This window comes from Carassius auratus, chromosome 20 (genome assembly GCF_003368295.1).
Source record: "Carassius auratus strain Wakin chromosome 20, ASM336829v1, whole genome shotgun sequence".
NCBI lineage: Eukaryota > Metazoa > Chordata > Actinopteri > Cypriniformes > Cyprinidae > Carassius > Carassius auratus.
Genome location: NC_039262.1, coordinates 7697751 through 7713815, shown reverse-complemented (window position 1 = coordinate 7713815; position 16065 = coordinate 7697751). Strand labels below are relative to the sequence as shown.

At 35.1% G+C, this 16065-nt stretch overlaps 1 protein-coding gene and 1 long non-coding RNA gene across 2 annotated transcripts; one reads left to right on the top strand and one right to left on the bottom strand.

Moving 5' to 3' along the window:
- The first annotated feature begins 2895 nt into the window (after positions 1-2895).
- Positions 2896-6126, top strand: LOC113120755 (uncharacterized). Its single transcript, XR_003294653.1, has 4 exons — positions 2896-3487; positions 3804-3855; positions 4809-4894; positions 5072-6126. It is a non-coding gene; the product is annotated as an uncharacterized LOC113120755 (long non-coding RNA).
- A 795-nt stretch (positions 6127-6921) lies between these two features.
- Positions 6922-15015, bottom strand: LOC113120754 (protein-associating with the carboxyl-terminal domain of ezrin-like). Its single transcript, XM_026290776.1, has 14 exons — positions 14767-15015; positions 14046-14244; positions 13666-13851; positions 13465-13578; positions 12101-12157; positions 11396-11498; positions 10823-10934; positions 10625-10702; positions 10410-10549; positions 10122-10309; positions 9824-9995; positions 8479-8637; positions 7568-8322; positions 6922-7484 (listed from the first exon to the last, which is right to left on the bottom strand). Exons 2-14 carry the CDS (start codon positions 14208-14210, stop codon positions 7428-7430), a joined length of 2286 nt encoding a protein of 761 aa, XP_026146561.1. The 5' UTR covers positions 14211-14244; positions 14767-15015; the 3' UTR covers positions 6922-7427.
- Between the last annotated feature and the right edge of the window lie 1050 nt (positions 15016-16065).

Here is a 16065-nt window from a genome sequence, read left to right as displayed (position 1 = left end):
AAAGGTGCCAGTGCCAAGTGTTTCGTTTTTTTTTTTTAGCAGAGGCCTTCTCAAAAAGTAAAAAAGGTTTGATATCATTAATGTCAGTGCCACAGCGTTAGTCATTTAAATTCAAGATAAGTAGCCAATTATTTTTTATTAAGAACTAAATATTAAGGCTGAACAAGGTAAAGTGCTGTGATTAATTGAGTTTTATTGTCCCTGTAAAATTCCCAGTTTCCCGTGACGTGTCTGTGTAGAGTCTATTTGAACATAATGGGACTGTGTTTGGAAGTTCCTGTCGATGTTATCGCCATCATAGTCAACTGTTAATAGGCTTTTGTTTCCCTTAACATGTGGCTGGCGCATGTGTCTTACACTTACCGTCAAGGATATTAAAAGAAAAATCTGAACCTGTTTCTTTGAAGTAGAAAGGTGTGGTGTATAGCTTAACACAATTTTGGCAGCCACTGTATGATCTCCAGACAGTATTCTGGTAATAACTTTGACGAGTTTGATGAGTCCCTGTTCCTGCACTCACTTACAGGAACCACTGGAGTATTGTCATTCATTTAAATGTAGTCAATCAGTCCTTATTAAAAAAAAAGATATGATTAAGAGCAACTTGAAGATGTACATCCACTCAAAGTAACTTTTTGTGGTGGTACCAAGAGCATATCAATATTTATGATACCTCTATCCCCAAGATAACTATCAAAAACATAGATCAAAAACTGTATATCTTAAAATAAAAGCAACAGAAGCACTAAAATGTTTACTCCGTTTTTTTATTTACATTTGCTTTGTTTTGGGGGTTTGATGAGTGAGCTTCTGCAGCTGAGGCATTGATTCTGAGATTAGGATGGTCCAAAGAGCAATTGAGCTTGTTTCGATGTGGGCAGGGATAGTATTCATGACACTATAAAACAGTGCTATTACACCTCACTGCAGTGTGTTTAGGTTGTTAAGGTGCTTCAGCTAAGTATTGAGTTGATACTGATGCAATGTACTTATTTGAGTTTTGTTATTTATAATATGTTTATGAAGTTGTGACAGTTCTGCTTTGTCATTATTATGTATGGAGTGTAGATTGATGTGGGAAAAACAGAAACTCAGAGCATTTTTTATCATAAGGCTGCAGCATAAAATGTGAAAAAAATTAAGGGGTATGAATAATTTTTATAGGCTCTTGTGTGTGTGTGTGTGTGTGTGTGTGTGTGTGTATATATATATATATATATATATATATATATATATATATATATATACAGTATATAAATATAGAAAGCATTCAATTTCTATATATATATATATATATATACACACATTATAACATATATTATAAACATAAGATCATTTTTAATTGAGACACTTACATTTTTATTGATTTTTTAATGTATTTCATATATTTATCATTGAATGATTTTTTTTATTTAAAAACTCATTCTTCCTCAAATCTGGTGAAGATTTTGTACTTTGCTTTATCAATCATTCTGTGCAGAACAATTCAAAAACCTTTTTTTTTTCAAATACAAAAGTGAACAGTTCTGCTGGAGAACTTTCTGCCCACGCAGCTTTGTGTAGAGATTTAATATGGTTCTCATCTGCTTGTTGGTATGAATCGTCAATTTTATATAAATATTATATATATATGTATATATATATATATATATATATATATATATATATATATATATATATATATATATACCCATATATATATATATAATGTTACAATTAATGCCTTAAACTTGTAGACCATTTACAGTAAACTAAATACATCATCTTTTCTAACATTGAATGCTTTCTATAAATAATATAAATATATTACTACAGTTTTTCGTTATAAAATAACAGTAATAATTGTTTGCAAAGAAAATTAAGAAAATTACACATGATTTTGCATCAAATAAGAGTTATTTTATAAAGTTAAGTTATTACACAATACATTTTCCTACACTCACCATAGTTTAAGCATGCTATCTGTAGTAAAACCGTTATAATACTAATTGTAATTAAAAAATATATATATCTTTTTTAAATTTAAATTATATACATCAGTGAACTGCCCCATTTCCATTCATTACTTTATTAATTTATAAGCATTAAATGAATGTAAAATAACCTGCAACAATTTACATAACCTCAAAGCCGCAAGGATCATAATTTAAGATTAATACATTTTTGAGGTGTGTTTTTGTATGGCTTCTGCCATCAGTGGTTGCATGGCATCACTCAAGGCAGATTCTCTTTAGAGAGAGAGAGAGAGAGAGAGAGAGAGAGAAAAAAAAACCTTAATGAGAAAGTTATCGATATTACAAAATGTGAAAAGTGTAAAAGTCACTTGTTTTTATAAAGTAACTGTCCAACAGCGACACCCGCTGGTAAAGTTAAAAAGAGCAGCTGAACATCAGTTGACAAATAAAATATTTGGTTTGTACTGTTACTGCATTTTGTTATTATTTTGGAATAAATGTAAAAATGCGTAAAAACACCAACTTGATGAGATTTTCTTTTCTCAAGTGCCCCTATTTCAGATATAAAAAACATACCCCGTTGCAGATTTCAGTCTCCTGCTCTTCTGGCACTTACAGTGAGGACATGTTTCCTGTGGAAAAAAAAAAATGGTTATTTGTAGTCTGGACTGAGAAAAACGTAAGCGAGAAAAAGAGAATGGGGCACCATCATTTCAGTATTAGACGAAAATCAAACTGACAAATAAGAAAAAGCTAATATTAATATATCATCAAATGAATTAAGTCCCAATGATCTTTTCAAACAACAACTTACAGCTGTGAAATCAAAGGGCTTCTCAAGGACCATTTACTGTAGGCCTAATACAGAGGTCAAAAGAAAAAACTTTTGTTTATCCATTTTAACGAAAACAAAGTTATAATAGTATTTAATAGTAATTAATAAAGTCATATCCATATAGGTAACTGTCGAGAGCTACAACTGTAATTTGTAAACAATAAATGTACAACATTACAATAAATATATCAATAAAAAATATTTACATTTTTATTTAATTAAAGTTCTATTTTTACCCATATAGCAGGTTTTTTTAAATGAAATTTGAGGAAGTGGGGCACATCAATACAATCCTGCTTAGAGCAGCCATTTGCCCAGCAGCGGCCTTGATTGTACAGTACTGGTAAAACTTTTGGGGTTGGCAAGAATTTATTATTTTTCATTTAAAAAATGGTGCCTACTTAAATTGAGATTTAGTTTTCTCTAGGTGCAGCATTTTTGGCTCAAGTAAATAATGCAAGCAGATGGTCTGTGTTTGAGGCAGTGGTGCAGAGATTTCGGCAGTGTATGTTGGAGCGTGCCGTGCCAGTGTGGTTGCTGGGGGTAATGCTGTGAGGGCAAGCTCTGGGTAGAGTCAGTCTGCACCAGCATATTGTCCTCTCTGTTTCCTTCTTTCAGGAATGGTCACTATTAGCCGCCGTATTGCAGGCAGAAAGACGGCTGTCTTGGCCACAAATGTCTGGTACTTCCTGGCATGGTAAGTGTAGATACACACCCATGAGTGTAGACCAGCGGACATCTATGACTACTACTTTCCAGAGCTGTCACACAGACGCCAAACATTAACAATTGGGACATTCCTGTTTTTTTATATTTTTAAGTATGCATTTCCAAAGTTTTGTCATTGGGGTTTAGGAGTCATTCAATACTTTCTAAAACCCCCTAAATAATATTTATAACCATGCTCTGCTTAGATATGTCTATACAAAATGGAAAAAATTTAAGAAAAATGTAGGAAAATATAAGAAAAACATGCATACATACAATCAGAGTTGTGTTCTGTCTCTCTTCAGGTATGGCACAGCCGAGTTGTGTTTTCATCATGTTCTCCTTATTGCTCACCTGGTGAGTGGAATGTGCTGGGATTGTGTCCTTTTTGTATGCTTGTGGTATTTGGGAAACTTGTCTGGAATGAGGGACCACAGGGGACCCTTTTTCTCTCTTACACCCTGACTGAGCTGACAATTGGTGTCAGAATGAGCATGGGGAAGAACACACCTCACAACACTTTTGTGCTATTTTTCTAGTGCTTGTTATTCTTGTAAATGTTATGTTGTTAATTATGAAAAGTGTTAATGAACAGCTTATTCTATAGTTTCTATACAGTATGTGCATTGATAAACACACACAAAAACACAAAGTCATTATATGCTTACCAGGTCTGCATTTATTTGATTAAAATTACACTCAAAAAAATTATGTTCACTTAAAATTAGTTGTTTTTTTTTTTTTTTTAAAGACATTTTAAGAGTTTTGGAAATTCTTGTGTTTGCCAAGGCTGCATTTATTTAATCAAACATCCAGTGCAACAGTAATGTAATATTTATAGAAGGACTTTTAAAAAAAATAAATTGCAAAGTATAATTTCCAGAAATTCCAGTATTCTTTTATGAATAGACAGTTCAAAAGAACAGCATTTATTTAAAATATAAATCTTTTTTACAGTTAGAAAAAGTATTCATTTCTTTAAAAAATAAAAAAATAAGTCTATATATTTTTGTGTTATCTTTACATTTGACAATTAGAGAAAGTCCAAAAACCTTTGTCTTCATTTAAACCATACAGCTGTTTTGCTTCAAGACTGTATTTGTTCTATTTTGTTTTCTTAAAATTAACTTTTTCTATTTTAAAGATGACTTTTGACTCATTGTAATTCATTTTTATTTTTATTTTTTTGGAGAGTGTTTAGAATTTCTTTGTTATCTTGGTTATATGTCTGAACTAAATGCAAGGAAATCTCAGGTTTTTAGTAATCCACTAATTGCTTCCATGACCTGTATTGTTGTTGTACTGTCTAGACAAGGTCATGTCCTGGTGAGGGTTATCAGTTGTTTCACTTGGCCCTGCTGCTTAGACGTCTGCTATAATGACGCCAAAACACCAGGTTAGTTTCTTTTTCTCTAGTCCAGATAAAGAAAATGAACACAACTCTGCAGAAAACAATTCCTCAGAACATTGAAGAGTTTGTAATATAGTTTATTTCTGTTCCCACAGTTGTTTTGGTTTTGTAAGTAGCAAAATGGTGCATTTTAGAAATGTGATGGAGTGTTTCTTGTAACAGGTGGAGTTTGTGTGGTGCTACCCTTCTACTCAGGAGGAGATCTTGTGTGTGTGGCGCCACACTCTGCTGACGTGTCTGTGTGCAGAGGCACAAATGCAAGTGGAGAAAATGGTGCTTTCCATATTTTCAGAATAACAGCTACAGAATGGGAGATGCAGTGACCCAGAGACTTGTGAGAGAATAAAATAACATTGGTGCCACTGAAATCATAAACTTGATTCTTAACTGGATGTTTGCCATCTTTTTGAATTACACAAGCCCTTGATTTTTTAAAAACATCAAAAATACTGACATATTATACAAACAACTTCAGCACTAACAGTTTATTACCCATGCCACAATTGGTTAATGAAGAGGAAACAGACAGACTTCGATCCACAATTAAGTTCCTAGACTATAAATGTGTTTTATGACTCAAATTCTGATGAGGACTGTTTTAGATTAAAGTTTCGATTATGGACACAAAACAAATCCATGCACTTAAACAGTTTGACCATGGGAAACTTTTTTTTATTATTATTGTTATTTAAACACATAAGATTGTATTGTGTTGCAGATTGATGCATCAGCAGTGTGTAAACTCTATCTGACATCCTGCCTTTAAAAACCAGATAGGCCTTGAGATAAATATCTTGCCCAGGCTTGGTTTTAACTTTGTTTCTCCTTGTGATTCAGAACCGGATACTAGGCTGTATGTGCTGATGTTGATGTGAGAAAGCAACCTGCAGGCTGGGTGTGTGATATCCTCTGATAATGTCATCTCTCAGTTGTGGAGCTGCTTGAGTAGATGATCAGATTTCACATACACCTAACTGTTCAAAATTTTGCAGTCAGTACAGGGGACATCAGATGCAAAATTGACTTTGAATGTTTGTATTTTATGCTGAAGATGCAGTGAATTGTTTTTGAAGGGAATCACCCAAGATATTTGTACAAAAGTTTAATTTTTTAATTTTTATTTTTTTTATATGGAAAAGAGTCAATAAAAAAAAACATTATTAATTTATTTATTAAACTTCATTAAAAAGTTTTGTGGATTTATTGTAATTGGTGACTTGATTGAGATTGATTGACACTGATTACTGAAGTCTTAAGCACACGGTGACTGAATTGCTGTAATTTTAAGATTACGGTATATTCAATAATTACAGCCCTGGTTTTTCTGGACCTCTAACTTAATCTCGCAATTGTGGCAATTCTATCATGGCTGGAACACATTATATTTATGCCAATAAAGAAGTAGCATTACATTTTTGTGGGGTCATGCATGGAAATTAGAAAAGTATGGTGTTTTGATGAAAAATAATGGTGTCAAAAAACAACAACATACTTAAACATGAATTGTTCACAAGATGTATAAATTGCATTTACAAAAAAGATTGGATGAATTCTTATCTCATGCCAACTTAATAGATGTAATAATAAGGCCCAATTTTTATTTGATACGCAAATAAATGCAATAAAAAGACTAACTGCAGTTAATCCTTTAAATATTACAATGGCTTCATGTCTCCATTAGATTTTGAATTGTGAGCATGCTAATTCAAAGCTAATTCACACTTCACCAATAGACACCAGCAATTATCAGATTACATCAGAGTTTGTTAAAAATTCATACCATACTGTCCAGACATTCCTGACCTGACAAACACAGACCAATGGCAACAGACCAACAGACCTAACACACAGTTCTGAAATCCATCTAACGTGTCTGCTGGCCTCAGTTAGCGTCTGTTGATGCCGTGTGACCTAGCCTTAAGTCAATGGGAGAATTTTTTTTTTATTTATTTTTTTTACCAAATTTCATATTAAATCAAAATTTCACCCAAAACAAATCAAAGCAGGTCAAATACCGTAAAACCATTTTATTTAGTCAGCAGCTGATAATACAAATAAATTATGTTGAGCTCTCACCCAATCTAATGAACAAATTAGAGTCTATAGATTTTTTCTCAAGTTGAGGCTGTCCTCTATGCCCCCACCCACCCCACAAAAAATAACTCTTTATGGCACAAATAAAAACTGACATTAGAAGTTGGATGTATTTCCAGGTTATGTAGGTGCAACATGACTGAAGGACTCCTTATAGGATCTGGCATGTTTAGGTCCATCATGCCATCTTGAAAAAGCGAAACAAGACCAAACCTTTTTCTGTAGCCGATCAATATCTATTGCGACAGTAGACTGATTATCTCATTGGACTGGGTGGATGAATCTTAAAATACACACTACTCTCTTAAATCGTAGTTACTTCATTTTTCTGTTGGTCTTTAGTGATAATATCATGATGGCATATGTAACAGTGTTCTTGTATAGGAATCTCTATCATATGGCTTTCTGTAGAGGACCACACTGATCACCAGGCGTTCTCATCTTCCCAGTTTAGGTCATCGCCCCATCCTTCTGCCTCCGTCTATTGAGGCCAAACAAAAGTACATTCAGTTCATCATACAATTATAAAGCCATGAAATGGATTGGCCGCATAGGTAAACTTACCTCAGTCAAATCAGCAGCAAACTTTGTAGTGAGGCTCAGTGTATCTATTGATGGGTCTGAAGTGGTGTGTCCCGTGATGGGTTCTCTGACCGAGCTCTCCATGGGGGGCAGAAGAGATGAGGATGACAGCTTTATATCTGGGACCATGTCTGCAAAGAAGTCTAGTTCTGGATCTGGCTGTGGCTTCTTTTTCACTGCAATTGTGAACTCCTTCCCGAGACATCCTGCTTCAGAGCTTTTGATTGTGCTTTTCGGCTTGGACTCTAATGCTAAACTTGTTTCGCTGGGTTCGAGGGCGTCACTTGCCTGGTTCCAACCGGTGTCCCATGATGAGGTATGCTTATGATCTGGAACACTTTTGACACTAGAGTTCAGTTTGAGTGCTTTTGAGTACCTTTGAGATCCGGCGCTAGATTCAGATGGAGATAACACCGTGCTTTTTGTTGATCTCTTTGGTACAGATACTGGTAAAGGAGTTGAGGGAGAGTGGTCTGAGGTCACTTCTGAGTCTTCAAAATCATCCCAGGGTTCTTCGTTTTCATCCTTATTGTCAGCGGAGTTGCTCTGACCTGGGACATCTGCTGACCGAATGCTAATCTGAACTGACTGGGTCTTGTCCTTCTCTGCTTCTTCTGTGTCACTCCAGTTAGGCCAGTCTTCGTCGGATCTCACCGCTCCGTTAGTTTTCATGTTGTCTGCAGCATGTGTGCCCATTCTGTACCCATTCAACGGGAACGACATCTCACTGCTAAATACTAGAGAGATCACTTGATTCAGAAGGGTTGTACATCCCAACACCAAATAGGGACAAGCAAATTCAGTTCAAAATAACTTTTCAAATTATTGCTTCACAATAAGCAGTTCAGAAATGTTACTGTTAAGAGTGGCTTTAAAAATCAGTTGTGGCATACCTGCTCTCTCTGCTATGGTGTGCTGGGCGCCGGTCTTTTCAGTTGCTTGGAAGGAGTACATGTTTTCTTTGTCCTCTGAGCCCTTAGGGAATAGATTAAGGACCTTTGGTGGTTGTGAGACACGGGGATGGATTGGCCCAACAATATGCACAGGTGATGCTGCAGAGGAAAAGAGGTTTGGGATCAGTAAGGGTTTTTAATGGTGGGTTTTAATGGTTATTTGAAAAAATGGAAGTAATATTGCGAAATATTATAACAATTTGATATAACCTCTTTCTATTTTAATGTATTTTAAAATGCAATTTATTCCTGTGATGGCAAAGCTGAATATTCAGCAGCCATTACTCCAGTCTTCAGTGATCCAGACACATGATCCTTCAGAAATCATTCTAATATGCTGATTTGATGATCGAGAATAATTTGAATCGTTATCGAATGCTGAAATCAATTCTGCTGCTCAATATTTTTGTGAAAACTCTGGTCTATTATCCTCCTGGATCTTCTTTTTTTCTTTTTTTGATAAATAGAAATGTCGTTCAAAATAACTGCAATTATTTTAAACAGTAATCGATGTGTTAATACATGTCTTCATATTAGTAGAGGATTAGTAGACAAATAACTATTGAGTTCAATTTGTTTGTAGTCAGTGTGATTAGAATATTATATATTAGTACAGATTTACTTTCTTTCCCTAAAAGAGTAACTAAATGCACTAATAGAAAACCAATATATATATATCAATTGTAACCCTGGAGCACAAAACCAGTCATAAGTAGCATGGGTATATTTTGTAGCAATGATCGATTTTCTTTTATGCCAATAATCATTAGGATTTTAAGGAAATATCATGTTCCATTAAGTTATTTTGTACATTTCCAAGGTAAAGATATCAAAACTTAATTCTTGGTTAGTAATACGCATTGCTAAGAACTTCATTTGGACAAATTTAAAGGTGATTTTCTCATTTTCATTTTTTTGCACCCTCAGATTTCAGATTTTCAAATAGTTGCATCTCTACCAAATATTGTCCTAACAAACCATACATCAATGGAAAGCTTAATTATTCAGCTTCCATATGATATATAAATCTCAATTTCAAAAAAGTGTCCCTTACAGTATGTCTGATTTTGTGCTCCAGGGTCACAACTGTATATAAAATGATGCAGCAGTGTCCTCCAGTGGCCTCAAAACATACATTCTTTTTAAGAAATAGAAATTATTCTTTATTTTAATTAGTGAAAGTCAATCAAGCTAACTTATTATGGTCATTAACATATTTAAATACGCAAAGAATTAGCAAACTCCCTCTCACGAAAGTGCATTAACAGACAGACAAGTGTCTTACTCTCTGGGGTGACCTCTGTGGACTTGGTGAAGTTTGGCGTAGTCCGTTTAAAGACTTTGGTTCTCTCCCCACCAACAACAACTTGGGCTCCCAGTAACGGAACAAGCACAGCCAAACTCTGTAGTGTCATAGCGACGAGTGAGTCATTTGTATCTCTCATTCCCCGCAAAACCTGCAAGATAAAAGTGCGGGAAATAACTGACACAATCCCAGTATCAACTTGAAAACATCCTCACTTTACTCGAGAGAGTTCAGTATCACTAAGCTGTTGAAACAAACACAAACACGGTCACAGTACCTGAGGAAGAATGTGATTTTTCAGTTCTTCATGGGGAAGGAACTCAGCATAGATATGAATGTGGGAGAGAAGCACGATCCTGACATGTTCCTCATTCACCTTATAGAGCTTAAGAAGCTGAGGAACCACGTATCTCCGATACAAAGACAAAGATAGAAGACACTCCTCACCAGTGCTCACACTCGAGTCTGGACATCAGAAAACAGTCAGTCAACATCATAACTGAGACCAGTGCTAATAAACAAGCGTACACAAAGCATCTACCAAAGTTTTACTGACTAGTTCTACCTTGCTTAGGCCGTAAGAGGTGAGGAAGGAAGCTTTTGACAGCCATGGGCTCAGCAAACACCAAAGAATTTAGCAATTTAGGAGCCAGACGTGTAGCAATTAACTCCTCTGGGAGATTCTGAACTTGATCCAAGAGAAACCTACAGAAACACTAGTTATTCAAGCACGTCACCCTTCTAGAGTAATAAAATCATGCATTTGAAAGGGAAACTTACTTGAAGAATTCATTCTTCTCCTCTTCATTTTTCAGGGTCAAGCTCTTTAGAAAATTCATGATTTCTAAGAAGTCATTTCTATAAGAATTAAATATTGCAAAGATTAGGTATTTAAATGATTGAATTATCTTACTTCAATAGAAGTGAAATTGATTTCACAAGACGACTATTGATCCAAAAACTATTTTGAAGGCGAACCTGAAGAGCTTGTGAGTCAGCATACAGCTGAGAGATGGGCGAGACATGGGGTCAGGGGTCAAGAGGCTGGCCTGCAGCATGTTCTTTAGACTCTCCAATAAATCATCTGAGACTGAGACAGAAAGTTTGGGTGGAGGAGCACACAGGGTTTACAAAGATGGGGAGCGGACATGGAAAAATAAATAAATGCGTGGAAGAAACAGGGAATGGAAAAACATACCACAATTTAGTGAGTGAGACTAAAAGAAAAAAAAATAGATAGCACACAAACAACAGCGCATATGTTTTTAGTGAAGCCCTGTTCCAAAAAAAACAACAACATAAAAGCCAAAAGGCTGCATCATCATTACAGTGCTCATGTGAATCATTTTGTTCTTTGAAGACATCATAACCTGCCTTGAATGGAAAACTTGTACCCGACATGTAAAAAAGTTTTGCACGCAGTTGTCAGTCCATTAACAATTATGTCACAATGTCTATGCAGTAAGGGCTTAGCAACTCCCACAACAGGATGAGTCCTAGACACACTCAGCCTGCTTTACATGTGTCTGTTGAATTAAGAGTGTTACTAACCATGTCCCGTCAGAAGTGGAAGAAGGGCCTCCACCATCACCCCGAATGAAAAAGCGTCTCGGGAGTGGGCATGCTTGTCGGGAAGAGTTTTGAATCCCTCAAGCTAAAAGTAAAAAAAATAACATTATTATATTGCTGAGACATAATGATCAGGACTGCGGTCAACGTTTAATTTTGTCCCAGGCCTTGTAAATTCTGGGAACAAAACTGAATATGATTATATATATATATATATATATACACACACACACACACACACACACTATCATTAAATTAAGGTTTGGGGTAGGGAAGTTTTTATAATGTTCACCAAGGCTGCATTAATCTAAATAAAAAAGCAGTAAAAACAGTAATATTGTGAAATATTATTACATGTATTTATTATATTTACACACCTGTTTTCTATTTTAAACTGTTATTTGTTTGTACAATGGCAAAGTTGAATTTTCATTCTAATATGTTGTTTTGGTACATAAGTAACATTTCTTCTTCTTATCAATGTTATTATAAAATGGTTATGCTGCTTTGTTGTACTTTGTTTTCTCATGACTCTGATAAATGGAATGTTTAAAAGATTAGCATTTATTTGAAATAGAAATCTTTGTAACATTGTAAATCTTTAAATGTCTTTACCGTCAATGCATCCTTGCCGAGTCAACGTTTTTATTTCTTTAAAAAAATAAATAATACAAATATGGTCCCTACCTTCTCCTCTGGAGGAATGGCACCATTTTCCCTTACATTCTGGACACTTCTGAGAAACTGGAGAGGAAGTCACACATAAATAGAGTTACAGTACTTCATTTTGTATATAATTGTTATTAAAGGTATTTAACCAAATAACCAAACCATGCCATTAAAAATGTAATTTCACTTCATCTTTTGAAACAAAAGAGAAATTGAGTCCCAGAGGGTAAAAAAAAATGTATAGTTATGCATTCACTTTAAAGTATGTATAAAGGCATAAATCAACACTTAAGGCCGCGATATACTTCAAACGAAATCAAAGAAAGAACTGATATGACGTCATTTTGAACAAAATCAGGCCATAACGAAGTTCCAAACAGCTGACCAAAGCGAACTTTCTGAGGGAATTCGTTTCGGCTCCCTTTTACACCTTTGAGCTTCTATTGGTCTGTGGCGGTTACGGAATCAGTGGGTGTGTTCTGAAACTACACCTTCTTTGAAGTGTGATTTTGTTTTTTGTTTTTTTCCCAGTTTGTTTCTCATTCAACGGAGGTCAGGCAAGAGAGAACAACATCCCCTAGTCACTAGCAACATGAATACACTGGAGTGTCGAATATCTGAGCTGGCACAAATATATCCACATCTGTAAGATCGCTCGCAGAGATTTTTTTTTTAATTCGGAGAAAGAATTAGTTTCTAGAAAGAGTTAGCAACGAAGCTTGGTGTAGACGACTCAGAGTTATGCAAAAAGCGATGCAGAGAAACATCGGTGACAAGTTTTACAAAGCCTTGAAAAGAATGAAAGGAAAGAGTAAAGATATAAGGTACCAAATACATGCGTTTCAAATAAATGTTAGACCATACTGCTGCTGCTGCTGTTGTTGTTGTTCTTTCAACAAGTGAATTTAAAGGATATAAAATAAATGAAATGCCAAACGAACATACCATAATAAACCTCTGTTTTTATCAAAAGTAAATCATGACACCACATGATATATAAAAAGGTGTAAGTAAACAGTTTATCCAGTTTAATATAATAAACACTAATAAAATAAAATAACAGACTGATTATTTCAGTCAAATTCAGTTATTTTTCAATATTTCTTTTTTTCCACATCACGCTAAAATTGTACAGACTATGAGACATTCACACTTCCCGTAAAGGACTGATTATGGTTCTTTTACATTGCAAACATGATACTTGACTCTGAACTGCTGCTTAACATTATTCTTTTGTGTCGGAAGCAGCAGTAGGTGTTGGAATGTTTGGAAACAGTATACCATCGCTAAGCCTTTTCAAACTTCTTTTTTTCCCCCAAACGAAGAACGAAAATGAACTTCGTTTGAAGTATACCGGGTCTTTAAGAATTTACGCATGTCACCTCTGGTGTTGCCTCTGAAAACTTGCAGACAGTTTCCATCCCTCCAAGTTTCCAGTGGCCATCTTCACTAACAAACACTGAGGATATGCACACATTGTTGTGACTTGATTTGCCCTAAGTGACAAGAGGAAGAGAAATGATTTAGTTGAAGTGTCTAAATATTATTCAAAATATTTAAAACAGTAATTAATTGTGTCTTACCCTATCATGTAGAAAGACGAGTGCTTGCAGCAGGTCATAGAGGCCTGCACAGATCTCCTCTGGACTAAGATCATCTAGCAGCCGTTTTAATGGTTGAATTGGTTCTGTCACTAAATGTATACCTCCATCCTGCACTGAGCATGACAGGAACCGAAGAAGACATGGGTGCCTTAATGTCTTCAGATGCTGTAAAGGAATCAGGTAAATTAATGACAACGAACTGAGAGATTTGGAGATTTAAGAGTGGGTTTTATATATAATTTGTATTAAGTGACTTTACTATTATATACAGGTATAGAGAATTATGAGCAGGTGTTTCCAAACCTTTAACAGGCAATGTATGTCATTGGCGTGGTTACATATCAACTGTTTACTTTTACCTTGGCAGCTTTATTGACTTTATCTTCACTGTCCCGCTTGTGCACAAAGACGGAGGCAGGCTTGCCATCCCGAAGGAGGGCAGAGTATATGGTAAGACCAGATGGCAGTGTCAGCAAAGGCTCTTCCAGCACATAGCTTGGCAGGGCACTGCTCTCAGCACCCATCCTTACACTGAGGTGGTATGGTCTGCCTATCACACTGTCAGTGAAAAACATGAGTATCTGTCTATACTACAAAAAACACCCACATCTTGAATATCTTCGTTATGTATTCTGATGACAGACAATAACAATCAAGACAATGCAATAATCTTTCACTTCTGAAACTGGGTAACTTGAGTATTCATTGACATGCAACGATAAGCAACATGCAAATTGTCAAAAAGCAGCTGAATGTTACAATTTTAATTTGACGCTCTAACCTGGCTTTCAAGTACAATTAGAAAATAAAATTCAGACTAAGATGTCACCGTTAATGATTGGCATATGGTTGCAATCACATGCAAGTTTTCTAATCAACGTGTCATTTTAGGGATTCTCGACAGAGCTGTATATACTGTTTATACTCTATCAACACTTCCAGAATCACACTGGACAAGCTCTCATCGTCATACATTAGACTGATTTGCTTCGCTTGTTTTTACTCAGTATTCGGGAGAAATTTTTATTTTTTGTGCCAATCTATTCCTTATACAGGACAGATGTACAGCGAGCAGGATACCTGTATGGCGGTGTCACCTCGCAGGAAGCGAATTGCCTAATAAAACCACTTTTCCTTTCCAGCAAACACCATTATAGCAACAACAACAAAAAAAAAACAACTCAGCGTTTGCTTTCCGTTAACTTCGACCAAGTCTTTGAGCCGCAGACAAACACTTTGAATTCATTTTTTTTCTACAACAAATCAGTCTATTTGACAGACTGCGTCGATTATTGCCGACGCACAACTTCCTGTTCGAAAACGGTAAACACCGACTCTTCCTGTTATAGATTTGGACTAAACCATCTGGCTATACAGGGGTGGATATGTCTCTTAATAACGAAAGCGGAAACATCTTTTAAGACTGCTTTTTAGCTCAGGATCTTGCGCAATGATATTCATTTTTTAAATGTTTATTCCGCTCGCTTGCAAATGAAGTTGTGCACAGTATACATGTATTCGACTCGAAAATACTTTCCCGAAATACCGAAATACTGTCAATGGTTTTTCCCTCGGTGGTGTGAGACAACGCAGGTTGACCAAACCGGGCATGAGCGATTTTATTGCTCAATGGCAGCCAATGTTAATTTGATTATGTGAATATGTAATACCTCATGTTCTTGTGGGATCGAATTAATAAAGCATTAAAAAAAAAAAGATTGCTAAATGGTTTTTATTGGCCGAACTACTAAACGTATTATTTATAAGTAGTTGTAGTAGTAGTAATTATTATTAATTATTAATTATTAATTATTAATTATTATTATTATTATTAATAATAATAATAATAATAAAACTGGACTGGAAGATAAATTAAGGAAAGAAATAGTAATAAATATATGTGTGCAATGGAAACACGATAAAAAAAGTAAAAAATGTTAGGAAGGTTTATAAACAACTGAAAATACATAAATAAATAATAGACTTTAAATGTGTTCATTCTGCCATTTCAATAATTTTGTTTGATTTTGTTTACATATTTATTTCTGGAAAAAAGAAAACAAAAGAAAAGAAAAAAGATAGGGCTATATCAGCAGCAGTAGGGAAGAAAACGCGTTAAGGTTCCCCTGGACACGGACACTACATTGACAAACTATAAAAAGCCTAGTCTATCACCATCAATAGGCTATTTGCTATGTCGCAGAAAGCTTTGCTTAAAAGTATTTGAGATTATTTGGATGCTAGAGACGAAAAATGCACCCATAAAATCCTATTGACAGAAATGTATTTCCTTATTTATATATATATATAAGATCTCCAACACTAGCTCGCTCTATTCTTTGTATTCAATCTGTTTTCTTTTTATTTATTATATTATTT

Coding starts and splice junctions, on each gene's coding strand:
- LOC113120754 (XM_026290776.1), bottom strand. CDS start 14,210: ATGGGTGCTGAGAGCAGTGCCCTGCCAAGCTATGTGCTGGAAGAGCCT. Junction 13,852..14,045: donor AAGTCAATAAAGCTGCCAAG/GTAAAAGTAAAC, acceptor ATTCCTTTACAG/CATCTGAAGACATTAAGGCA. Junction 10,310..10,409: donor CCTCTTACGGCCTAAGCAAG/GTAGAACTAGTC, acceptor TCTGATGTCCAG/ACTCGAGTGTGAGCACTGGT.